The following is a 26,880-nucleotide window of genomic DNA, read 5'->3' as shown; positions in this document are numbered from 1 at the left end:
TTTAGCAGAGTTTTAAATCTTCGTTCACCATATTACAAGAAACTAAATTTTTTTACCATACGCAACCCTGTCAATTGTACTTTCATTATTTAAAATCAAATAATTAATATTCTATGTGACACGATTGATTAGATTGATGAGTAATTAATTATTTTATCCTGAAAAAAAACATATGAAAATTTATTTTATTTTTATATACACATATAAAAAATATTTTCAAAATTAAAACATAAAAAAATGAAATTTGTTATCTAATTTATTATACTAGCTAGATATTTTACCCCTACGTTGCATGGGATTAACAAACAGAAATGACAATTTTTATTTAATTTTGTACCTAATAGGAGTTAACTTAGTATGAATCATGCAAAGGTACTTCAAACATCAAATGTAATCGGCTCCATAATGCGAAACTAAAAGTTTTCTTCTATAACACAGATGTCATGTATATTTTTATTTGTATTTAACAACTATCGAAAACAAAATTCCAGTATTTTTCTATTAAATGTTTATAGACTTATCATAACACAAATATTATAAAAAAAATCAAACTACAAACAAAAACGAAACATGTGAAACATAGATTGGTCACCCGTCGCATGAAGCACCTAACCAATAATAAATGTGGGTATGAATCAAATTATTTATTCAATTTTACGCAGGACTATGAAAAATTGATTAAACATAAATAAAGTAACAAAAAAATACTATTCACATCCTTTATGCAAACTTTAGTACTATATATAACATTTAAGTAATGTTTTTGTTCAATGTAATTTTAACGACATCCTTTCACTTAACTTTACAATGTAATTCCTTAGAATGTGTTATTTAATAATTCTTACAATCCTGTCACTTTATTTATTAGCAAAAACTAAATGAAAGTTGTGGTTCTAGGATTTTTTTAATGGCTCACAATTAGGCAGTTGTTGTTGGTTACTATAACATAAACATTATAAAGAGACAAACTACAATCGTGTGAAACATAGATTACTTGTGATGTGATACAACTCACCCATAAAAACTTGGAATATGAATAAAAAAAAATCATCCATCTATTTATGCTTGACTATAAAAAATTATTGAAGCTACTAAATAAAAGCAACAAACAATAGGTTATTCCGGTTCTTTCTACAAACTTTGGTATTAAAACATTTCAATAATGCTTCTTCTCTGTATAGTTTTAACAACATCCTCTCACTTAGTATGGCATTATAACTCCTTGGAAGATTATTTAAAAATCCGTCACTTTATTTATAAGCAAAAATTAAATCAAAATTATAATTTCTAAAACTATCTATGGGCTCGCAATTGGCTAATTGTGAGCTATTTATGCTGCACAATTTTTGAATTTTGGTCACCTACTATGTCATAACAATATATGGAAGTTTTCATAGGGAGACTATTTATTTTGCTTAAAATTAAATTTTATGTATATTTTCTTTTTTATTTATCAACTATCAATAACAAAATTCCCTTTTCTATCAAATGTTCATGAACTTATCATGAAACAAACATGGTAAAAGAATCAAACTACAAACCTGTGAAACATAAAATACTTATCTGTCATGTGATACAACTCACCAACAATAAAATTGAATAAGAATCAAATTATTTAGTCTTGTATTTTATGATGGATTGTGAAATAAATATTACAGCAGAACAAAAGTAACAAAAAAAAAATTATTCTCACTTTCTGAAAAATCTGTTTAATAACATTTAAATTCTTTATTGTTTGATAACATTATCACAGTTAACATCACAATATAATTACAAGATTAATTAAATCCAAATTATAATTTCAGACTTTCTTTTAGTGACTCCCTCCACCAATTACTTATCGCTCATATCACACAAAAGTTTTAAATTTGACAAACTTGATACTACATGAAATTTTGATGAATTTGAAAGAAATTGTATTGAGAAGTAATTTATATGGAAATCGAGATGCGTCGATTTGTTTCAAAGGTCATGGATATGTAACCGCTAAAGACATTATTTTACCACCTTATGTGAAAATCATTGATATTACACAACATATAATCAACATAACGTTAATTTGTGTATTGAATTAAAAATTGAGAGGAATTATGGATATCATATGAAAATACTAAAAAACTTTCAAGATGGAGGTCATCCTATAGATGCCATATTCATGCATGTTCGAAATGTAAATCATAGTATGTATTCTTATGTGAATGGGAATGAAAAATTGTTAGAATCCATTAATTGTAGGGATTAGATATAATTTGAATTTAAATTATAATTGATCAAAATTTCTATATATTTTTTCCTTTTTTATTTGTGATTTTGTTTTTATATTTTTTCCTCAATAATTATGAAAAGATGTAGAAATGATCATATATTTATTCACTGCTTCATATCAATGAAAATTACCAGATATTATTTTCTTAACATGATATAAAAAAAGGTTGAGAAAGTAAAGAAAATCATCCCCCACTGGGGATAGCCCATCGGGGACCTACTGTCCCTGGTGGATCTTTATACTCGCCACATCTTTTATGCCAAACTTCTTTCCTATGCTTTTGCTTTTTGGGGGACTTTTATGGTCGTCACATTTATTTCGGGAACTTGCTTCTGCTTTGTGATGACCCTTTTCTCCTTTCCCGGAAAGTTTTTTGATCATCACCTGTTGTCATCACTTTTCCGATGACTCATTGTCCCGATGGACCTATCTGCTCATCACCTATTTTCCAACGAGCATTTTACTCGTTGCCCTGGTGAGCCCTTTTGCTCGTTGCCTTTCTTCTATCATTCTTTTTCCAGTTTCTGGTGTATCATTCAACTCGTTACCCTTCTTCCAGTGAACTATTTCTGTTTTCCAGCAAATTTCTTGGCAAGTGTTCTTATCCGGTGAACCATGTTTCGTTGTGCAGAAGTTGTCACTGCTAGCACCACTAGACTCGTCTCTTCATCGCCAGCCAAGCCCACCTTTCTTTGGCACCATCAAAGCTGCCACGTGCCACCACCTTCTCCAGCCATCTTTTTTAATCTTTTCACGTTTTGTCAGATCTATTCCTCTCCAGTGCAATCTAGGTGCACCTCCAGTGCAATCTAGGTGCACCTACTACCACCATGGTGCTTGTCTTCCTCCGATTCCATTTTTGTTGTTCTTTTTTTCTCTATCCCCCTGTTGAGTCTCCATCATTGATTCTGAAGCTTCCAACTTTTGGTTTTAAAAAATTCAGAACCTTATTTGAACCTTTTGAGGCTGATGTGTTTTCCAGCTCTCTCTTTTTCAAGCAATATTCCCTGACTTCGTCAACATCCTTGAGTTGTCCTTTCAAATATTTTTTTGTGGAACTCCATTTTCTGTTATGTTTTTTACCTATTAGTGGGAATAAATTTTCTTGTAACAAGCTGGTTGCTTAATAAGTTTCAACTTGAGAGAGAGTGTTGAACATTATAATTAATATTATGATTCTAGTATTAATTACAGTTTATAGGGGTATTATATTTGATTTAGTGGAAAAAAATATTCTTTATTTATGTATAATTAATGTAATTATTCTGATACTATTTTCTTAATAAAAAACAAGAGATATTCTTTCTTAAAATATGAACAAATGGAAGTTTAACTAGGGAACCACTTTATGAAACCTCGTGAAATTTGATTGTTATTGATTACTTGGTAACAAGTGGAAGACGTCAGTTCCAGCAATAAAAAATAAGACAAAAGAAGATGTCACAAGGGTGGTGCACAACCTAGTCCAAACAGGTTTAACCTCAAACCTAAAGAATAATCTCACAATGCACAAATATTTATTGAAAATTTAAGTTTGTCTATTTCATCGCAATTTCGTGCACATTAGGTAGTCGATCTTTAATTATTTTAAATGCACTATTAACTATGATCACTTTAATTTCTAGTGGCGCAAATCAACATACACAAGGCTATCCACCACCAAAATAAAAAAGAAAAAAAAAATAAAAGAAATATAACTTTATTTAATTTTTGGTTCAATGTCGTTCACCGAAAATATAATTCCAAGAATTGTTACTATAACTTGTTAGGGTTTCTTCTATCCGATTGACTTTGGCTCTAATCACAGATCCTTTGATAGTTAAGTTTCAGTTTGATGAGTAATTAATTATTTTACCTTGAAAAAATATAATAAATTTTATTTTATTTTATATACATATATAAAAAACACTTCCAGAATTAAAATATAAAAGAATAAAATTTGTTATCTAATTTATGATATAAAAGAACAATAAAATCATGGCGAACAATTTTATAAAAACGCCGAGATACTTGGTCCATACACAACGTTAAATATTCCCTTATCCATAAATTAATACTAAAAAATCTTGGTGCGTAGTGCGTGAGTCCGGTTTTAATTTATCAATAGATATTTCAACAACCTCTCCTACTCTCTTTGGTTAGTCAATCCAAGTTAAGCCAGGGTGGTGTAGTGTAAGTAACCATGGTTGGAGAGTACGATTACACGGGTGAGGCATTTCACACGTGTGGCATCAATGCTTGAAGATTTAAAACTTGACTTTCCGGTGAAGACCGGCTAAAGGGTAATTAATGAAAGTCATTCCATCGGACGAGAAAAATGAAGTATTTTTAAACCCACACTTGTCCTTACCTGCCTCATTGGGCAGCCCGTAACGCAGCATTTCACGTGTTGTGACGCTGCCCGAACTGCCCGATTATTGGCCGAGAAATTACGAGCATTCGGTCTCAGTACCTGTGTGTTTTTCCTTCTCTCTCTCTCTTTCTCTTTCTCACTCTCCTCTGATATTTCTATATTTTGGTGCTCTGTGTCTCTACGATCTGGATCCAACGGTCCAAAATGTTCGGGGCTTGTGCTGCTTGTTTTCCCAGGTTTTAGAGCTCCAAACCTTCAGATCCACCTCATTCGTCTCCAGATCTTCCTTCCTTGTAAGCTCTCCAGCCTTCTTCTTCTTCAATTATCGCTATTTCCTCGTTTTCTCTTTCTGCCGTGCTTTCTTAACGCTACTTTCACCTTTGCCTTCTCTTCTTTCCCGATCTAATGTTGTAATTACTTCTTCTCCCAAGTTTTTAGCTGAAACTCTTCCTCTCAGCTAAAAACTTTAAACGTTAAAACCAAAATTATTCTACTTTCTCTTACGCTTTCCTAATTTGCTTCAATTTTATGTGAAATCAGCGTCTTGAATTATGCTTCCCCTAGTTTATTTTTTTATGTTTTTTTTAACAAAATTATTTCATCGTTAGTGACTAGTGTCATTGTTTTTGGTACTTTGGGAAACAAGATCAGCTACTGTCATGATTTTGCAGAAGATCTAAATATGGTGATATCATTTAGTTTTATTTTTTTATCTTTGTAATATTTATTTATTTACAGGATAACGTTTTCGGGTTCGAGAAGGCACTTGTTTGTTTGTCGTACGAAATGGAGACTAAACCGAGTTCGGTGATGGTTACGCTCAGTTACGGCGCGTTGACGTGCGCCGCGGAAGTTCTCGCGACTTTGCTAGCTTCTGCTGTCGTCAAAGCCACGCTTTTGGCCCCGGTGAGTCACTCTCTCTGTCTTCGTCCCTCTAAAACCTAATTTCTTTCAAGTCTAAAAAGCTAGAGTAACGTCTAAAGCTTTTACTAGCCTCAACCTCGACAAGATCTAACGTTAACGTTATCTAAATCTCTTTTGAAAGCAATTTGTGTTATTTCTCGAGTTCTTGTTTTTATGGTCTAAAGCAATTATGGGAAGTTTTTTTGGTCTTTGTCAATATGCGCTTATTCTACATGCTAATATGCGCGTGTTGGATGATGAATCACCTCACCGAGTCTTGGGATTTTTTTTGGGGGGGTAAGTTATGCGATGTAACCTTATCCTTGCGCATACTAGGCCACGGCTTCCGTGCGCCGGTGATTTTTAAGTAACTTTTTGAGTTTTGCGTTTGCTAACGTACGCGCACTTTTTTATTTTCACCTTTTAGCTTTTATCTTCACAAGGCGGCAAAAGAGTAGAAAATAAAATAACCCAGAAAATAAACCCTTAACAAGGAGTTGTTGTTTGTTTGTTTCCTTTTGCGGAACTGGGTGGAAGATATGAAATGCGGTTGAGGGATTAGTTTAGTTCCGAATTTTTACCAGGTGGGGCCCGGCTCAGAATAAAATATCTTTTTGTCGTGTCTGAGGGTATAAAAGTCAAAAGTCAAGGAAGCGGATTCGTATGGATTATTCGCTTGGATATGCCGTTGAGCGTAAAGCACGCTTCAAGAACGCGTGTCGCTTTTGTGTTGCTGCTTCCTGGCATCTTGGGTGGGAAAAAGGGTGGAATCTTATACGACGAGACATAATCGTAGTATCCACTGTCTTAACTGTAAACAGTGTTAGTCACTTATGTTTATGTAGCGCATTATAATGTTATAAAAAAATTATTAGGAGGAATATTTAGTATTGTCGTATCTAACGTGAATTTTACAAGTATAGTTAAGTATGAATATATATATATATATAGTAGTACTTACATATTCCTTTTTTTATATGTATAATTAATAATTACAAAAAAAATCCGTTTGTTTTCAATATGTTTTAAGTACAAAAAAAAATATTGACGTATGAAAAGAATGTGCGAACGTATTACTACTGTCTAATTCATTATGATCAAGAAAGGTTGTTATTATTATCAGTGCTTGTACGGTTTAACTGGTACAAAACTGTCGTAAAGGGGTTATCATTTATATTCTGAATTAAAACAAAGTTAATAAACAATAACGTGTTTTTTTTTTATTCAGAAATAATAAGTGTCTAATTATTAGTAATAGATATCAGTACTGATACAGTAAAAAAAAAAAAGATATCAGTACTGATAGTGCATATCAATATATTTTTTTAATTATATTTTCAGTACCAAAAGTTTTTTATTCTTGAGGGAAAAAGTGAAATTCGGTTTGTTCATAAATTTTAACTCAGTAAACCTTTCAAAGTAATAGCTTGATGCAATTTGTGGGGGAGTTTAATTTTATTTTTTAGCATCATTGTGTTAATAAATTGAATGGCTTTCAGCAAACAAAATACAACAATATTGTTTAAGGCATATATATCTCGTAAAATAAAGGAGAGAAAAGTAACGCACTAACGCGATTTATAACATAACATTGTTCAAGGCATATATATCTCGTAAAATAAAGGAGTTATCAAACTCATCACTTAGACATTTGAATTTTGAATCTTATTAACAATAATACACACAATTTGAGAAAAATAATCTGCAACTCAATCAGTCAATCGTGACCAAAGAAATACACCTAAATGTCTTCCTTTTTTAATTACTTGTAGTATTAAAATTGAACATTTTTTTCGCTTTTCTATGTGTCAATTTGGGTGCTTCGGTTATTATTATCTCCTTGGTTCATTTGTCTTGACAAAATGGATGCAGGATCTCTACCGGCTGCTATTGACCAACACGCCTACAACCAAAGGAGAGAGAAAAACTCAGAGTCAAGACAAGCAACGTGATGCAGAGGGCGAAGACGGTAACGATGATGAAGGGGACGATGATGACGATGGAGATGGTGGATTTGGGGAGGGTGAAGAGGAGTTGTCATCTGAAGATGGAGGTGGATATGGCAACAATTCCAACAACAAGAGCAACTCAAAGAAGGCACCCGAAGGTGGCGCAGGTGGAGCAGAAGAGAATGGGGAAGAGGATGAAGACGAAGATGGTGATGATCAAGATGATGATGAGGATGACGACGATGACGATGATGACGAAGAAGATGAGGGAGGTGAAGAAGAGGATGAAGATGGTGCTGAGGACGAGGAGAATGAAGAGGATGAGGAAGACGAGGAGGAGGAAGCATTGCAGCCCCCAAAGAAAAGAAAGAAGTGAATTTAGTTTAGTCAAGCCTCCCGTTTGTATTGTTATGTACGAATTTGGCTTCTAACTTGCATGTTTTTACTTTTTTGGGTACTAAACTTCCATGTTCTTATTTAGTTTATAAGGAGGCTTATGTAGGACATGTTTTAATTGATATCTATGTTTACCATTGCGTAATTAGAATGCTACATTATTGAGCAGTCAATGCTAAATTTAAGAGAGGAAAAACTATGATCTTGGTTTTGAATTAAGCCTACACTTGATTGACTCTATTGATAGTAAGGTCGTATAGTATGTCTAGAATGCAAGTATCCTTTATCTCTAGCTATAGGCAGTACTTGCTATTCTTGAAATTTCTAGCTTAACAAGACATGGCTTGGGCCTATGGGGATCCATTTTTATGAGCTTGCGGAGAGCTCTCTATTCAGCAGACACTAGTGGGTTATTCGGGCCTGACTGCTAACTCTTCTAAATTAGGTGGGCGATATGGTTCACGCACCCATACAGATAATCTAATGTCAAATTCTCAAACAAATTAAGCCGGATATTATAATGACTTTAATATCTATGTATTATACTGTAAAATAGTTTTATATTATTATTTAATTATAAATTATCGTTTCAATTATTTTAAAAAATAAAAAATTTATCATACAAAATAAATTGTGATTGAATTATTTTGTAAATTTTTTACATTAGTGTATAACTCTTTTTTTTTTTTTCTATTATAATTGTCACCATACTGCCTTGTTTACAAGTCAACGGGTTGCTATAGTTTGGGCTTTTTGACCCAGAATAGGATGAACCAAAATTGTATATATACTTACTATTATTAAATATTTTTTCCTATATTATGTATAATATTTTTGCTGAATATATATATATATATATATATATATATATATATATATATATATATATTATGTACATTATTAGTATTAATATTTAATAATATTATTGATAAATTAACAATTTAACAATTATAAATATAAATACATAAGGAGTTTAATTGAAAATATATGCTATTAATATTGAACATCAAATTTAAATATTTTAGTAAAACTGATAAATAGTTATTTCAATTGAAACCAACAATTAGCAAAACTGATAATTTTATACGTATATTTTACCGATAAAACTTGAAAAACCATGGTTAATTTTGAAAATTCATTGTTCATTAATTGAATGCTTATTGATAAATGTAAAATGAAATGCTTTCGAATATAACAAAGTGAAATAAATTCCACTTTATTATATATATATATATATATATATATATATATATATATATATATATATATATATATATATATATATATATCGTTTTATGCGACATTCTCTAAGAAAAAAAAGAAGAAAAATATCAATGAATGTAAAATTTGTAACAATTTCACTTCCATCCATTTCTCCAAGCTTCTCAGTTTAGTGACCAGTGGCATATTCAAAAAAAAAATCTTGGGAAAATAAATAATTTATAATATTATTACACAAAAAATATAACCCGTTATCACAAAATAACAAAAAAATCTAAAATACTTATGCTTTTACAATTACAATTATATTTTGTGTATTTTTATATTTTAGAAATGTTGTATGATTTTTTTATTGTCAATATTATCAAAAATCAAAAGGATAATGAAATAAGATTAATATCAATTTATTTTCTTTTTATTATTTTTTATATTTTCTTATATTCATTTTAAAATAATTCATTTTATGAGGAAATTTTTTTTATTACACATGTACAAATAAAAAAATCTTGTGGAAACAATTACCCCCACACCCTATAACCTGGATCCGCGGGATGTAAGTGACTAGTCTTTATTCTTTTTAATCTTTATATGTTTATATTTTTACATGTGCCTTTGTTTTTATATCCTGACAATATTAATTTTAAATTTTTTTTTAATTTAATAGAATTAAAATTTTAAATATTTTATTTATAAATTAATATTTTTAAAACGAGTGTGAAATAATTAATTTAATTTACTTAATAAAATAAAATTAATTTTGAAATGTGAATAAGATATAATTCATATTACACCCCAAAAAAAAGTTTTCATAAATCTATTTTGAGTGAGAAATGGTTTTGTTGGGTACTCTGGGTATTTTGGTAGAAACCCAACAGCCAATGGAAAATTTAGTTGTTTAGTATATGTTATACTGAACCTGTCAATGGTCAACCTTATGTCCTTCTTCTTAACCCTTTCTTTCAAGTTTCATCTCTTTTCCTCATTTCATTCTTCTAACTTTCTCTCCGTTTACTTCACTTCATGACGGATTCTTCTCCTCTTATCCCTCCCTCACCGGTCACAGTCACCGAGATCGACCTCGAAGAGGGACCCTCCGAACAAATTCAATGCCGGATTTGTCTTGAAACTGATGGTAATTTTTCTTTCATCTCTCATGTTTTTTTTTCGCTTTCTGGTTAGGGCTAGGTTAGATCATTCATTTTGTTTGACTAGAAATGGACAAGTCAACTTCAAGTTCATATTATTGGAATTTGAGCTTGAATAACTTTAATCGAGCAATTGTGTTATTGTTCTTGTTAGTTCCTGTTTTAACTTATTTGTTAGCAGAATGGCGTTTCTGGCAGTTATGTATTCACTGCCTGCAAATATGTTGAAGCTTAACATTTAGATGTATTTTCATGTTTTGTTCCTCACAGGTAGAAATTTCATAGTTCCTTGTAAGTGCAAAGGTACGTCAAAGTACGTACATAGAGAGTGTTTAGATCATTGGCGAGCCGTGAAGGTAAGGATGCTCTCTCCTTTTAAAACTCTATTCAAATTTCAACACTGTGCAGTGTGTTGTTCTATAGCCATATCAAGAAATATTCTATGTCCAGTGAGCATTGTGTAGCAACTATGAGATTTTTAAGTTATAAATTTGATTGCTAGAGGTGACAACTTTTATGTACTATCTCTGACTCAAGGCTGTTTTTGGTGGTCTGTGTACTTTTTGTTCAGCTGATCAATTAAGCATTGTGCATGTTAAGTTATCCTCTGCTTATCAAGTGAAAACTCGTTATTGTCCGAAATGAAAACTATAAATCTGGACTATAAGATTATATTTGAATGATCAAGATTAAAAGATGGATGCACATGACTTTTTTAATTGGTCATGTGATCACTAACTGACTTTTAATCTTGACCATCCATGCATGATTTGGATTTATAGTTCTGATTTTAAATAATAATTAAAGATTTCTCGCTTGATATGCCTTATACACACTCATCCACATGCAAGCATATCACTGACAATCTATAGGTATATAATATACAAGCACCTGCTTCCTGAATTTTATTACTAAAATTTCTATGTGAAGAAGAAGAATGTTGCTCTTTCCAGTGCTTGACCCAATATAAATGTAAATTACTCAATGTTCTTGCAGGAAGGGTTTGCATTTGCCCATTGCACTACTTGCAAGGCTCCATACCATTTGCGTGTTCATGGTGCTTATAGACAATGGCGTACTTTCAAATTTCGGTTTTTTGTAACCCGAGACATTTTGCTTATATTTCTGGCTGTTCAGCTTGTAGGTGAATTGTTTCGATTCTCCTAGCCATGTAGAAGCTTATTCATATATAATTAATGAATTCCATGTAATGTTCTAATTCTACATGGCAACACCTTATTTCTTTTGTCTGCAGGTCATTGCTTCACTTGCTTATTTGGTTTACCAAATAGATGGTTACGAGAAGTATTGGCTTCGTCTTGTTTGGGGTTTTGGTAGTGAGCTGAGCTTTTACTATATATGTGGTAAATTGCTATGGACTTGAGCAGTAGTCATCAAAATGCTTATAGCAAGTATTGCAGTTACTATTTTTTTTTGTTGGGTGGTAGTGGTGGTAAATTTTGGTATTGCTTAATTTCTTTTATTCGCAGTTGTTTTATCCATACATAGGATGATGCTGGCTCTGTTGATTTCATTTTGGTTTTGTCAAATGTAGGAGCACTGGTGTTTTTTGTGTTGCTTGGCCTGTCTGGGTGCTTTATTACTTGTTCTGATCCAAGAATTCGCAGTGATTTGGGTCAGCCTTGTCGAGAAATATGTCTTTGTTGCTGTCAACCTGGGTAATAGCTCTGCTTTTAAATATTCATGAGCCTTTGACACTGTTAAAACACACAAGTATACTCGTAAATCTTAACAACTTCTTGAATCATCATATATTTACTTTTTGCTTTTTTTAAAAAAACATTTTATGATCCAGAAACTATGCTTGGATAATTTCCGTTATATTGGAGACCCTAATTTGCACTAAGGAATACTTATGAACTTCAGCTTTTTAAAAAACATAAAAATGTAGCTCTTATATAATACATCCTTGGACATGCTAAATATAGAGAGTATGCTGCTTCATGGTATATTTGAATTTTGAAGTATATGTCAGTAGAAAGTCTGTGATCCACGATGGTAGTGACTAAGGTTGGTATTGTATTGTTTGTTTCCATTGCAGAGTTTGTGCTGATCGTCATTTGCATGGTACTCCTTATATGTACGGTACTCCTTATATGTCGACTGATTGCAATGCATGCTGTGAGAATTGTGGAACTGAATGCTGTGGTTGCACTTGCATGAGAGGTTCTGAGGACGAAGCAGGGCTACCATTATTATTCATAATGGTTTTGTTTTTTCTGGTACTCTTTGCTGTACTTGGGATATTTTACAGTGTATTAGTGGCTACAATGATAGGACAACGGATATGGCAGCGTCATTATCACATACTTGCGAAAAGGATGCTAACAAAGGTGCCCATGCCTTACTTTATTGTCTTTTGCACATTTGGTACAGTGCAGTTAACCTTCAATTAGTGTTTCACTGCAGCTGCTGAGTCAACTTAAATACCTTTTTGATATGTACAACTAGCCTATTTAGTGATTTCCTTAGTCTACTGAGGAACGTATATAGAAATTGCTGCAAGATGTAATGAGAAGGTTTTCTGCTTGTTTGGCCTTTAAATCCAAGATAATATATATCTGCAAAGATTTTATTATTATGGGAGGAGTAGCCTTTATCCTCTTTCTTTCTTCTTCTTTAGTCATTTAGACTGTTTAGCGTTAGAGTATTATTAACTGAAAGTATTGTTTTCTGATGGTTCATGAGAAATTTACTTTTGTGGACTTGATGAAACTCAGGAGCCCAATGCAGTGACTGGTTTTAAGGGCACAGTAGTGCTGCAATTAAGTCACGGCCCTAAGATATGGAAGGTATATTCAAGAAAAGGGGAAAGTGGGAAACGTAAAGTTGTAGGGGGAGAGGCGATTATGCTGAGTGAAAATTGGGTGGGGCTCAAAGCAGTAGAAGATGGGAGGTGGTTATGAAGAGTGCAGGATCGTAGCTGAGGGAAGGGGAGAGCAAGTTGGTTTATCAGCCGTAGGCTTGGGCAGGAAGTTGGCATCCATCTTCTCGTGATCTTCATAGCCCTGTTTTGATTAACTTCTTAATAAACACTTATAAAAGAAGAAATGACATAATGAATTAAGCTTTTTTAAGTTAAAATCAACTTTTTGGATAAGTTAAATGTGACAGTTTCTATAGAAGTTGAAGTGTATAAGTTAATTTTAACTTACAGAAGTTTAATTCATCTTCTTATTTTCTTCTACTTTAAATGCTTATTGAGAAATTTATCCAAACATGACCTTATTTTTTCTCTCTTCTTGAATATTCTGCTTAATTTCATTTTCAACTGATATACTTTGTGTTTATCAATTTGAGTTCAATATAATCTCCTCTATATCACTATTTTTTTGGGTTCGTATTAGGCTTATACTGAATATCATGGACTCAAAATCATCTTGCAGTGTAATATTCAAACTGGTTGGGGCATCTTTTTCCCTCCAATGTGGGTAGTGTAAATCTGGCACATTGAAACAGTGAAACCTATGACCTAAAAATCATGCAATCCCCTTGCCTCTAGTGGTTTTTAATATTGATATTCCCATGTATGAAGTTAATTGCATACTTGATAGGTTATTAAACTGTACTCTTTAATATTCAACCATCATCTTGAATTCTTGATTATGAAACTGTTTTGTTTATCATAGGAGTATGTCGTTGAGAACATTGATGGAGAGATAGCAGGGCCTAATTGGACTCCTCCACCCCTCCCCCAGGAGCATGTACGGCAGCTGAAAACATTGGGCCTCCTATGAGTTTGAAGGAGTCATCTACCTGCTGAGGAGAATGACAGTGGCGGTAAACTGACACCTTGCTTCGTAGTTTGGCCCTTGTCAGGGAGATATGCAGTTAACTGATAAAATTATGAGTCACTTAAGTGACTCAGATCACTTAGGTTTGACTTGGATAATTGTTCTAGATTGTGGAAATTTATGAATTTCTGTTTTGTCTGCAAATGTAAAGAAATGGAAGGGAATTCTAAGAATATATCTAATTACAAATGTACAGTTCAGGATCTTGATATGTTTTATATTAGCATTAAATCAACCTTGCTATGTACGGATTTTCTCTCAAAACTTTAGTCATTTACTTTTTATTATTTTATTTTGCTACTAAATTTTAACATGATTTATCATTTGATATAGTATGTTATTATTAATCCTAATTGCTAACATCCTAACATTTATAATTATTTTAGAGTTTAAATATAGTTTTAGGTTTTTAAAATATAGTCTCTTCATTTTTTTAGACTTTTATCTGGTTGTTTGTAGGAAAAAAAGTAAATGATTGTTACATTTTTTTACCAGTAGAAATGAAAAATATTTAAAGATAAATTAATTAATTCTGAGAACATGTTTACAAATATTCAAAACATATTTAAGCCATTTTTAATATATAAAAGTTTAAGTAATGATAACAATCAAGTTGAAAACATTAAGTTTTTGGTTCTTAATGTTTTTACTAATTTTACTTAGTTCCTCAACAAAAATTTTAGGGCATTTAGTCCCTATATTTGTATTCTGTTAATAGTTTTAGTGTTTATTGTCATGTAAAAACATATTAACTTGTGATGTAACCTTCACCTTGTTAATTTAGTGACTTGTTATATCATTAAGGATTTTGATAGAGAATTCACATAATTTTTAAATAGTTATAAATTCTGGAAATTAACTTCAGGAATGTCATTGAAAAAATACTTTCGAAAATCTTCAAGTAACATTTTAAGAATTATTTTTTGAATTTCTATCATATGTGAATAAAAAGGTCAAATTTATTGAAGAAGAGGATGGTAGTGAAGGAGAAGAATGTGTGGGAAAGTTCACCAAAAAAAAGAATGTGTGGGAAAGAATAAAATGAGAGAAGAAATGTTAGTAGACAAAGAAAAGAGAGGAGAGGAAAGGGGTGCACTGGTAAAAGGGAAAGAGGGAGGATGTGTTTATGAAGGAGAAGGGAGAGGGAAGCAGGGAGGGTATTTGGGTATTTAAAAATTTACGAAAAAAAAATATAGGTGTGTAGAGAAAAAGGAGTGCAAACAGATAGGGCTTCAGTAAATTTTTAGCCTGTAGAAACAATTTTTGTATGATAATTTTTTTAAAACAAAACTTTAAATTTAGTGACTGTACAACCATGGATTTTAACCTGCACCTCATGCAGTTCTTTTTTTTTAGGAGAACCTCATGCAGTTCTTAAATGAAAGCCAGAACATCTAATGATGTGCTTCGAAACTTGTTTCACCGGCATCGAATGGACCGTTTGCACATTTTAATGCAAAAACATAGAAGAATAGGAATTGTAGGAATACAAACACATACTAATTTCTTGGGCATATTTTGTTTAAGAGCATGTTTTTTATTTTCTTTTAAAAGTTTAAATAAGAAATAGTGAAAATAGAAAATAATGAAAAATTGTTTTTACTCTTTCTTGTATAAACTTTTAAAAATAGAAAATAAAATTAAGATGATATTTTGATAGTTAAAAAATAAAAACAAAAAAAAACTATTTTTTTAAAATCAAACAATTATTTTTCTTTGCCGTCTGTCTTCCTTCTAGTCTCCGATTATAGGCCCTACCACTCCTTGCTTCTCAAGCTGTTGCTCGTTGGTGTTGGTGACATGTCTTCTGTGGCAATTGCCTCGTCATCAGTTTGAGAAAGTTAAAAATTTGGGTTTGTTTAAATAATCTTTTTCATAAACACTTTAAAAAAAATGAAAAAAAATGAAAGACGAATACAAAAAAAAAAAAAAGTGCGACGAAGGCATTGTACAATTGATTTTATATAACGAGTTTACAATAATTTTCTTCAATTTTTTTGTGGTCAAATTTTTTTAACATTTTTTTTCTCTTTTCTCCTTCCTAAATTGTAAAATTTGTTATACAAAATTTAATGTTCATTGAATACTATCCATGTCCATATTTAACATATAAAATTGAATAATCAGAGCCGAAATGGGATGTTGACCCAGAAGGAATGGATTAGCGTTAATTAATGATTATATTTACTTATTGTTAGAAGATATGATCATATAAATTTAATAGATATAATAATTATAAAATTGAAAATAAATTTAATAGTTAAAGATATAATTAAAGATAAATCTAATAGATATAATAATTATATAAAATCAGAATATATTATTCGATCTTCTAACACTTATCGTATCACAATAGAATTGAATGGCCGCAACTTTGTGGCATTGCAGGAGATCCTGAACTGGATAAGGGAAAAGAGAAAAGGCTAAATCATGTTTTCTTTTTTGCTCAATTTTCACGATAATAATTCTTAAAAAAAATATCAAAAAGTACATAATATCTTGTTAACAAGTATTTTAAGGAGATGTTAAAGTTTTAAGAATATTTAAAGGAAGAATATAAGATTGAGTATATTAAGAATTAAAAAAATTATATACTTTATTTAATACTATCTGTCATATTTAAACTCTTGGTAAGCGTAGCAAGAAACTGAGAATACTCAATGGAATATGCTAATAACTTGAAGATATCTAAAAAAATGAAGTAACTTTTGTGAATTACCAAACTTGGAGTCTTGAACGGATGAAGCGATGAAGGAAAAGAAAGGACGAAGGGACCACTAAGGTGCGCTTTTCGCGTCTGAAAATAGTAATAATTGATCGGAAAGAGACTTGGGCATGTCACATGTGCATGCTGGATACCATAAGCTGAGCTTAGATCAAAGTGTTATCAAATGGAAAATTTATGTAAACTTGAGAAAATTTTATAAACCGAACTCCGATACTTAATTTCTAAATTTGTAAGACTTCATTTTATATAAAAATAATAATAAAATATTTATAAATAACATACTAATTAAATATTTTAATAATATAATAAAATAAAATAATAAATCATAAATTTCATAATCCTTAAATAATTAAATTTATTAATATATTACTATTAGATAATAACTTACATATATTATAGTAGTAGTAAAACATTTTTATCGAGAATTTGATGTTATTAGAAAACAAATATTTGATGTTAGTAGTAGTGAGAATCTTTCTATTTGAAAACAATACATTAAATAGAGGTACAATGGATAATAAATAAATAAAAAACAACAAAAAAATAACTAATGTTTTTTTGTCTAATTTTTTTAACTCGTTGATTCGATAGTAAAACGAACAATCTAACAAATTTATTTAGAGTTTATTTAATTTACTAAAAAATTTATACACAAATCAACTCATAAAAAGTTAGACTCGACAAATTAAAGAATTAAATTAACAACCAACTTGATAGCCATAATTTTGTCTCTATGCACATACATACACCGTTACATTACATGGCCCCTGCCCCACTTTTCAACTTTTCATCATATTCCACATTCAATGGGCGCCCCCACTAACCTAAATAAAATACCATCAATTCTCAAAACAAACCATGGCAAATACTACTAGGTGTTATCAAGAAATTGGTTAAGAAATTCTTTTATTCAAATTTATAAAATTACAAGTTGTTGATGGTTTTTTTTAAGTTTTATTTTTATTTTTATAATAGATATTTTTTCTTTTTAATTTTTTAATTAATATTCTAAAGAGATTGATTAGCCAAACCCAATAATAAAAATATAGAAACAAGGTGCCCCACCCACAAAAAGTGTATCGAGAAAACAGACGAACCAAACCCACCAGCGGCAAACAACAACAACAACAAATTCACCCTCATTCTTATCCAAAACACTGTTGGTTGAGACTTCCTATAAATTGCTTTTGTCAAGCAAAAAACAAAGCAACAACCTTTTAAGCACAACACATCACACAGTGAGAGAGGTATACGTACGAGGATGTCTGACATTGCTATGTTGGTGGCGGAGGAGTATGAGAGGAGGGTCAAGAGTTTAAGAAAGGCCGGTGGTGGTGGAACCGGAGCGGGGGAATTTGACATGGTTTCTTGTGTTTCGGTGATGGTGTCTAGGCTCAAGGAAAAGAAGCAGCTTCTTCAATGGGTTTGGGAGCCCAAGACCCAAGTTGCCATGGCTGCTTCCAACAGCTTCTTCTCTGCTTAAACAACTCATTCATCAACTCCTCTGGACTCTGACGTGCTTGGTGATTGATTGTTGCAACCAATTGTTATCTAGTTTTTCCATATTCTAATTTTCATGAAATATTGTACATAGCTATGTTTTGAATTTAAATCAAAGGCAAAGCATTATTCTGTTTCCTTAGATGTTAAATTTAGAAAACAACATCATTGCAAAGTATTTATCTGTTTTGATGATATTTATTGGAAAACTTGAGTGTAGTCTTTTCTTCCATCGGTGTGTTTGGATTAAATCCAATTTTTCTTTAATTAATTTCAAATTCCAAGCTGAAAGTCAAAGAAGAAAGAGTTGCCACCATTTTTAAAACTTTTCACCATAATTTTGTGGGGCTGAATTAATTCCATTAACTATTCAAACACACTATTAGTAAAATTTCTCAATCAAATCTTTTTTTTTTCGTGTACGATGAAATCGTACTCAATCCATTCTAATCAACATAATAAGAGAGTTATGAAAAAGTTATGTTTGTATTTTTCTATTTTTATAAATAAATAAATATAAAAGTATGCCCTTTTTTTTTACTTGATTTTGCAGGATTTTTTGTTTGCATTTCGGTGGGCGCCCCTAGACCCTAGTCCAAATGAGGAGTTTTATTTTTTGTGGACGATTGGAACATAAACTTGCAAAGAAGTGAAGGCGGTTTAACTTTCACTTGCACGCATTTCAGCAAGTTTGGCGTTGGCGACAACTAATAATGTGGGTAACAAACAATCAAACATATGATGTAATCTACTAAAATATAGGATTATAAAATATCTCTCTCGGTAAAAGGATTTTTTTTTTAATGTCTTGTTAGTGGAGTGATGATGGTGGTATATATCTCTTTCCAATCAGAAAAATACAAGAATTTTCACTCTTTTTTTGTTGCACTTGATTTGTCCTACTCTTTACGAATTTCTTTATAATGCTGGATGTAATTTCTTCCACGTCGAGTAATGGATAACAATAATGATAAACTCGTGATTCCTTCTGAAATGAATTACAATAATGATAAGCTTGAAATTTCTCCGGATTCACCATAATTTACGTGGGTATTCAAGCTAGCCTATGGTGTTTAGCTTGTTTTGTTTTGGCCCATGATTTTCCACCAACTTTTTTTATCTTCTCACCCCCAGTAATTTTGTGAAACTCCTATTCTATCCCCTCCCCTTACCTCATTCGTTAGGCACCCCTGGCTTGTTGGGCCCTCTTTGCATAAAAATAAAATAAAATAAAATTCGTTAGGCACCCCTCAACTCCACCTTTTCATTTTCTTCAAACGTCTTCACACTTTTTCTTCTAAGAGCATTGCTCTTTCTTGTTTTCCACTGACTTCTCCACGTGAATTTTCGCACATTCATTGCTTTTTCTCTGGAGGTGTTTTGTTTATTATTTATTTTTTGTGTGAAGTAGATTTGACGAAAACCAGTTTCCGTTAGATCAAGATACACAATGAAACTTGGTTTTCCACAAAGATATTTTTGTAATAAAAAATAGGTAGAGAGTGGGAAAATCAAATAGAGGTATGGGAGTATCACATGCATTTGTTTCACACATCAGCGAAAAATGAATACATGAAAACCCAAGATGCCGGATGACAAATAAAAAAACAAAAACAACTCGTAGTTATATTATAAATATAATTTTAATTTTTTTAGAATAGTTATTTTATGAAGTTGAAAGTTCAATCAGAAGAAAAGTATAATATAATAATATAACCATAAATTAAAATACAAACTTATAATTTGATATAATCTCCTGTTTTATGTTGTTTTAGAATTTATAAATTATTTTTCGCTATCTTGGGCTATAAGTTTATTGGAGTAATGATGAATAATATAAAGAATACAAATTTGAGAAGCTTATCTCTCCTGTCTCCCCCACCCCCACTTTTTTGTTTTTTTTATCTTTCTACGTTGGGCTGGACCTTTTTATTTCCTTTTTATATGTGATATTTTTAAGTTAAGGTTATTGCTATTGACACGCTCCTCATTGCTATTTAAACCTCCCAACCAAAGAGAAAACTGCTAAAATATTCTTTTGGCATTTAATTTGAAATACCTGGTCAGAAAAATAATTGTGTTTATTACATTTAGAGGAGTACTAGCAATACACTCCTTTATAAATTTTTCCTTATTGATTAAAATGTATTAAAAATTATAAAATCAAAAGAGATAATCATTAATTAAGATGTAAAACTCACTGAATTTGGTGATGCTTAATAAATTTTCACCAATGAGAGAAAATATGTTCAAAAGAGTGTGTCTAGCATTTCTTTTAAATATTTAATACAACAAAAATAAAATTTTGTTGTGTTGTATGTTTTAAAAAACTTAACAAAAACTTATTTTCGATCGGTCAAAATTTAAAGTGACTTCCGAAATTTGCCGATTTCAAACAAAAAATATAGACGAAAAAGGAACAATGAAAGTTACAAATTTAAATTTAACCCACACGTTAATATTGTTATTGACTTTCAGATAAATTCAATCCAATTTTAATCCTATTTACTCTGCGTATACAATCTTACTCGTTTTACACTTATCAAATTAAATTCGCTGATCATGTAAAATTTATACCTTAAAAAAATTGAATTCATTGATCTTGTAAAATTTCTAGCACGGAGATCTACTATTACAAGAAATTAATGTCAAAGACAACATAAAAAGTAAAACCAACGTAACATAGGTGTTACCAAACAAGTGGGTTCCTTCATTAACACTACAACAACAAATTGACAGTTTGGTGATACACTAGAACTTTTATTTTTCGAAAATGGAGCGTGCAATTTTTCCGTTTGTGGTTGGACACTTAAATTAAAGGGATGGGCAAGCAGTTATTTTTGGGAAGAAAGGGTTCACAATTCAGTTCATAACACTGCTCAGCTCAATCGAAACAGAACGAAAAAGATGGCCACCAAATGGTGCATGCATTGAATGATTTGCCGCAAAAGTTGCTTATAATATAACCTTGCATTGAATTGTCTCTTTAAACCAAGAAAGGCACATAGTTAAATCCGCATAACTATCCGAGTGATATGAAATTATGAATAGTGGAAAACATTGTCACTTGGTAAACAATGATTATATCCCATGCAAATGCATGCATTATTATCTCGACTGAACATTTTAACGATAATTTGCTTTTGTCGTACGTTCTTCAACCGACGCCTAATGGGGCTAATAATAATAGGGAACCGACAGACACAGTTTGAAAATAAAAAAATTATAAAGATCATAGTTTGCTAGCAATTTACCTCACCACCTCCCCCTCAAACCTTTTTTGAAGAATTTCCATTCATAAACCGAGAGGAAACAAGAGCAAGAAGAAATTATTACGTGGTTCAGAGTTATAAAATTCTGACTAATTTCTTTGTGATAAATAAATTATCTATTTTTTTTAATTTATAAAAAAGTTAATAATATATCATTATCACATGAAGACTGGTAGAAATCAGATGATCTCATACACTCTATAATAATTTTTTACATAAAAGGCACTTGGAATGCACTTTTGCAAGATAAAATACAGAACAATAACCATTAATTAGGATATTTAGTAGTTGAAATCTTAACAACTTCATATATTTTTTTATGTATATTTGTAAATTATAAAAAAAAAATTAATAGTAAATTCCAAATCAACATATTTCCCTAACACACTTTATTAGAGTCTGTTCGGTAAGATCTATATCGTTTTTTTTTTTAAAAGAAAAGAGAAAAAGAGAAGAAAAAAAAAACCTTGGTGGTCCAGACAATTTGAACGCATATGAAAGCAGTACAAGTGTCCCATGGCCCCCATTCAAAGTTAAAAAGTTTATAGCTATGCATCCCCTTGGCCCTACTAAATTCAAGTTGCTCAGCTAACTCTGCTTCGCGTGGCAGATTTATGTTCTTGAAGAATAAAAGTTCACGATAATTATTAGGTGAAAATAAATGTGCTTATAATAAATGTTAAGTGTTAAAAATGTAAAAGAGTTTAATATAATTAAATAACAACAATCATACATAGACATTCTTTTATTTTAAACATCTTATTAATATTTTTTTATTTTTTATTTCTCTCTTCTTAATATATCATAAATTTTATTATCTCTATATTTTTTTTTCTCCCTAAATGTTGGATAACATATTAGATGTTCATTAAATATTTTGTATTCAATAATTTGTTTCATTAGTTTTTTTAATCGGTTAATGTTAATTTGTTAACTTTTATTAATGATTGAAGAAAATTCAAATACATGACATCTTTTTCCATCTTTTGTTTTTTACTGCCAAATCAATTTTATAATTAATTTCATTAGTTTGTAGCATTTCGTGAAAGTTACTTCAATTGTGCTTGGCAATACTTTTAGGATAGCTGCTAAATTATTTGACCATCTTAAAAGTTTATCTAACCAAAATAGGCCTTTGAGTTTATAAATTTTAATATATCTTGTGGCATTTTGGTAGTGTCATTTAGGTTTTACTTTATTTTCAATCCTTATAAAATAGCATGTTTTTCATATTAGTCTCTATAAATTTCTACAAGTACTTTTAGTTCTTACAATTTCCGCCCATTTTTCACAGTGAAATTTCCTCCGTTAACATAATCTTCGCTGTTGAATTAAAAAAAAGTTGATACTCTAGTATTTATAAAATTATCATTTTAGTCCCTAAAAATTAGAGATAAGAAAAAATTTCAAAGAATAAAATGAAAAACCATAATTTTATAGGGACTAAAAGTGCTCACAAATTTTTTCACGTCAATGACTAGGACAATATTTCTAACGGGAAAAATGTAAGGACTAAAAGTGTTTGTAAAATTTTATAGGAACTAAAATAAATAAAAAAAAATACTATTTTAAAAATTAAGTGTAAAAAAGTTTTTAAATGGTATTTAAAAGTAAATTAAAAAATATTTTTATAATAATTTTCAGTTTTCAAAATTTTTAAATAAACTGAATTGGTTTATTTTGGTACACCAAGCTTGTTAGAAGACATGGAGCTTAGCAGTGGTGCCTTGGCTTCAGCGTGGAAGTGCGTCTCTATCAATAGAAATACACTATTAGTCGTGACAATGTTTTTTTTTTTTTGTCCTTTTTGTTGACATCCTTTGCAAAATTGTTGTTTGATCAACGCTAAAATAGCCACTGGCGACAGGTTTTGATGATTATAGTAGACGTAGTTGACGTTAATATGCGTTTTTCTGGTAGTTTATACATGCACACACACGCAATATATGTAAACAAGTTCTCTTTGAGTTGTTAATGTTAAGCTTATAAATTTAGGTTTAATTCATTTAAATACTTAAGTTAAATTTCAAATTGAAATTTAAGCAATCAAATTTAAATAATTTACAAATAGATAGTTTCATTTATATTGGTAGTCTTAATCATGAAGGGATTCTACTGAAAACTTCATAATCTACTGTGCTATTTTTCGATGACTAAAATAGAATTTTGATTTCTTATTCATATTTTAGGTTTTAGTTTAGTCCAATAAATCTAAAATTTTCACTTTTGTCTCTAAAAAAAATTGATTATTTCATTAGTTTTTCACATTAATTTAATTTGGTAATACGTGACAAATTATAAAATATGTCACATTAGTCAAATTAATATCGTTAGTGTAAAAATTGAAAAAAAAAACTAATTTGTTCTAATAAACACAATAAAAAATTTTGGTGAATTTTTTTAAACTTAAAAGATTAAATTAAAACTTAAAATATAAATAAAGATGAAAATTATATTTTAATTTTTTTTAAATAATTACTATGGTATTTTTTAGAGTAAATTACACATATCTTTTATGATGTTTAAGGAAATTATGTACGTTTTTTTCTCTTTCTGAAAAACTTACACATATTTTTCTTTATATTTAAGAAAATTACATATGTTTTTTTTTTTTAGATTTAAGAAAATTACACACACACTTTACTTTTGATTTAAAACCTACACAAAATCCATAAAATATCGTTTAAACATTTGATAGAAGAATACATCTCAACCTCTTAAACAAAGTTATCTTCAATTTTGGCGTTTCCATTTTCCAAATTCAAATCACAAGACTAATCTATATATTTAATACAATTTTTGAATGCTTGACTTGATTCTTTTTTCAAAATATACTTCGAAGTCAAACTTAGCTTTAAATATGTGAGTAGACTTAACTTTAAATAGGTTAGTTAGCCTCATCTTTTAAATAGATTAATAAGTATATAACCTCTTAAACAAAGTTAGTTGTGAAAAAAGTTATTATAAAATTTTCCATTTACGTAAAAAGTGATCTAAAATTGTTTAAATTCAAAATTAATTCTAAATTATCTAATACGAATCCAAACACCGAGACGTAAATTTTTCTTGTTGGCCACCATATAAAGTTCAAAAAAAGGGTGGAGCTCCATAATGCAAGGTTTGAATTTGCACTTGTACAATGGTACATATGTACCAAGCTATCCTAGTGTACCCAAAACCGTATTTACTACGCAGGTGAAACAGTAGCAAATAAAGGGAGAAGGAAAATGAGTGTGGTCCTGCCTGGAAAATTAGGAGATAATGATAAGCTATTATGCATTAAAAGCAACACTGACAAGTCAACAACTCGAACACTACCACTCTAATTCTATAACTATTTTTGTCTGTGTTGTGGGAAGCTATACTCACTCAATCAACTTTCTTTCTCAAATTTGCAGGAACTGTTCATTTCTCCTTAATTATGCAAAAATTGCATAGTAGTTGTACTGTGTAAACCTGGGAGGTTAAAAGTTAAAATGAGTGCAGACAGCCAATTCCTGTGCTCTTGCATGTGACTAGCTCTGCGTTGTGGGGACTTAAAAGGTTGCTCTGTCTAACCTCTGAGATTGTCACCACCAATAATACGAGGAGTCACTTGTACATGCATGAACAAATCATTTAACCTTTTCACCTACCCATTTATTATTGTATTAAGGAGGGTCTTGGTAGAATTTCAATGTCTATCTACTAGTACTACTACTTGTACAATACTACAGTTGTAGTTGAACAAAACAACTTGGGTTTTACTCCATGGGAATATGATGATATACATAACTTTTAAGGGGTTGATTGATCGTGGAGCAAGATAAAGATTATTAAGCTCAGTCCTTACCCCTTTCTTTGGGATAAGTTAAATATAAATTTTTCTGTAAATATTGTTTGAGGCCAAAAGCTTTCGCAACTTTCCTTGTCTTGAACTGAGACATTATCCCCTCTCCTTAAATTTTCGATAGAAGAAAAAAAAAATAGCCTGCTCAAATACATCTCCGTTTTGGGATATTTCGATGTGGACTCCGAAGCATCAAACTAAAATCGTTTCCAAATTTTAGCAAACCGAAATTCAAAGAGTAAAAAACAAGGTATTATGCAGAATATATAGCAGGGAAAGTAGTTAGAATCTTTCTTTTACTATATATAACCTTGAATCTAAAAGACTAATAGATACATCAGTTTATGGAACTAGATCAGAGATATCTGCGCAAAGTGCTACCACCCCTTAATGCAGATAACAAAAAGATAAGCTGGTCATCATTCCCATCATATTCTGCCTGATTCTGAAGCAGGTTGTAGTTGGCCACAACATCATCTGGGAGCACCTTGTTCCTGCAAAGTGGGCAAGTAGCACAGTATTGTTGCAACCACTGGTCCAAGCAATCCTTGTGAAATGTGTGTCTGCAATTGAGGTTCCTCACTTTCTCCCCTTCCTGGAATTCAGATAAGCACACTCTGCAATCTATGTGTTCTGCCTTCAATCTTCTATTGAACTGAATAGTGGGGTTCTTCTCTTCGATGAAATTGAGGTATTGGGTGGTGGAAATTGGATGTGTATCTGACTTAAGGTACTGGATGATGAAGATAAGTTGTATTAGCATGTATGTTAATAGAACTATTGCCTTGGCATAAAGCTGATACAAGAACTCATACACAGACGTCATGGCTTGGCTTCTACTACTTCTAGCTAAATGCTAAATCAGTTCTTCAATGCACGCACGACAATTTTTTTTCCTTTGTAAAACAATGAATGCTCCCAGGCGCACAATTATCTCATTTATAACTTATAAATAGAGGCGTGTCGTCTAGTTTTTTTATACATACCCACCACATGTATTCTTTATGAAATAAAGATATGTATAGATAAACTCAGAAATATTTGTAGAAGAAAATAAGAAAAAGAAATTCTGAAAGCTAGAATGCTTAAGTAAACTATTATTTTTTTCATATTAGTTTCTTTAAAATTAATTTTAATTTATGCATAAATTAATTTTAACTTGTAAAAAAGTTTTTCATTTTTTTTCTAATTTTCTTCTTATACAACTGCTTTTGAAGAAGTTCATACAAACATGCCTTAGTTATTTATTACAACTAATACTTAGGATTTGTATTTCAGATCATTAATTTAAGTTAGAGCAACTTGTATTAATTAATTCACATGCTCGATATTTTTTTAGTTGAAATATTTTCACCTTTAAAATTATAAAACTAGATAAAACTTAGATGCAATCCATAAAATGTTTTTGGTATTATTTTCCAATTAGATTTGGAGTTTTATCCCTATAATCCGTATGATAAATGTTTACATTGAATGTAAGTATAGGTTTTCAAGTAGTCACTC

The 26,880-nt window shown here is 30.7% G+C and overlaps 4 protein-coding genes across 5 annotated transcripts; 3 read left to right on the top strand and 1 right to left on the bottom strand.

Moving 5' to 3' along the window:
- The first annotated feature begins 4,411 nt into the window (after positions 1 to 4,411).
- On the top strand, positions 4,412 to 8,012 carry LOC100527462 (uncharacterized). Of its 2 annotated transcripts, none has more exons than XM_041015184.1 (3): positions 4,412 to 4,912; positions 5,382 to 5,525; positions 7,395 to 8,012. In XM_041015184.1, the coding sequence occupies exons 2-3, from the start codon at positions 5,406 to 5,408 to the stop codon at positions 7,845 to 7,847; spliced, it is 573 nt and encodes a 190-aa protein (XP_040871118.1). In that variant the 5' UTR covers positions 4,412 to 4,912; positions 5,382 to 5,405; the 3' UTR covers positions 7,848 to 8,012. The 2 variants fall into 2 exon arrangements, with proteins under 2 accessions (XP_040871118.1, NP_001236403.1); NM_001249474.1 differs by having other exon boundaries at positions 4,731 to 4,912; positions 5,358 to 5,525; positions 7,395 to 7,878.
- A 1,988-nt stretch (positions 8,013 to 10,000) lies between these two features.
- LOC100803480 (uncharacterized) lies at positions 10,001 to 14,312 on the top strand. The gene is made up of 7 exons (XM_003525022.5): positions 10,001 to 10,220; positions 10,504 to 10,589; positions 11,230 to 11,373; positions 11,489 to 11,597; positions 11,789 to 11,912; positions 12,296 to 12,587; positions 13,884 to 14,312. Exons 1-7 carry the CDS (start codon positions 10,109 to 10,111, stop codon positions 13,989 to 13,991), a joined length of 975 nt encoding a protein of 324 aa, XP_003525070.1. The 5' UTR covers positions 10,001 to 10,108; the 3' UTR covers positions 13,992 to 14,312.
- Positions 14,313 to 17,969: 3,657 nt separating this feature from the next.
- Positions 17,970 to 19,164, top strand: LOC100500548 (uncharacterized). The gene is made up of 2 exons (XM_026128500.2): positions 17,970 to 18,299; positions 18,830 to 19,164. The coding sequence occupies exon 1, from the start codon at positions 18,038 to 18,040 to the stop codon at positions 18,257 to 18,259; it is 222 nt and encodes a 73-aa protein (XP_025984285.1). The 5' UTR covers positions 17,970 to 18,037; the 3' UTR covers positions 18,260 to 18,299; positions 18,830 to 19,164.
- Positions 19,165 to 25,504: 6,340 nt separating this feature from the next.
- Positions 25,505 to 26,348, bottom strand: LOC102661133 (E3 ubiquitin-protein ligase RNF13). The gene has a single exon (XM_006580231.4). The coding sequence runs from the start codon at positions 26,201 to 26,203 to the stop codon at positions 25,733 to 25,735; it is 471 nt and encodes a 156-aa protein (XP_006580294.1). The 5' UTR covers positions 26,204 to 26,348; the 3' UTR covers positions 25,505 to 25,732.
- Positions 26,349 to 26,880: the final 532 nt, after the last annotated feature.

Source organism: Glycine max, chromosome 5, assembly GCF_000004515.6.
Source record: "Glycine max cultivar Williams 82 chromosome 5, Glycine_max_v4.0, whole genome shotgun sequence".
NCBI lineage: Eukaryota > Viridiplantae > Streptophyta > Magnoliopsida > Fabales > Fabaceae > Glycine > Glycine max.
The sequence above is the reverse complement of the archived record's forward strand: the minus strand, read 5'-3'. Positions and strand labels throughout refer to the sequence as shown.

Excerpts from the sequence above, each read along its gene's own strand:
- LOC100527462 (XM_041015184.1), top strand. The coding sequence starts at position 5,406 with ATGGAGACTAAACCGAGTTCGGTGATGGTTACGCTCAGTTACGGCGCG. Across the intron at positions 5,526-7,394 it reads AAGCCACGCTTTTGGCCCCG|GATCTCTACCGGCTGCTATT; the intron begins GTGAGTCACTCT and ends AAATGGATGCAG.
- LOC100803480 (XM_003525022.5), top strand. The coding sequence starts at position 10,109 with ATGACGGATTCTTCTCCTCTTATCCCTCCCTCACCGGTCACAGTCACC. Across the intron at positions 11,374-11,488 it reads TATTTCTGGCTGTTCAGCTT|GTCATTGCTTCACTTGCTTA; the intron begins GTAGGTGAATTG and ends TTTTGTCTGCAG. Across the intron at positions 11,913-12,295 it reads CTTTGTTGCTGTCAACCTGG|AGTTTGTGCTGATCGTCATT; the intron begins GTAATAGCTCTG and ends TTTCCATTGCAG.
- LOC100500548 (XM_026128500.2), top strand. The coding sequence starts at position 18,038 with ATGTCTGACATTGCTATGTTGGTGGCGGAGGAGTATGAGAGGAGGGTC.
- LOC102661133 (XM_006580231.4), bottom strand. The coding sequence starts at position 26,203 with ATGACGTCTGTGTATGAGTTCTTGTATCAGCTTTATGCCAAGGCAATA.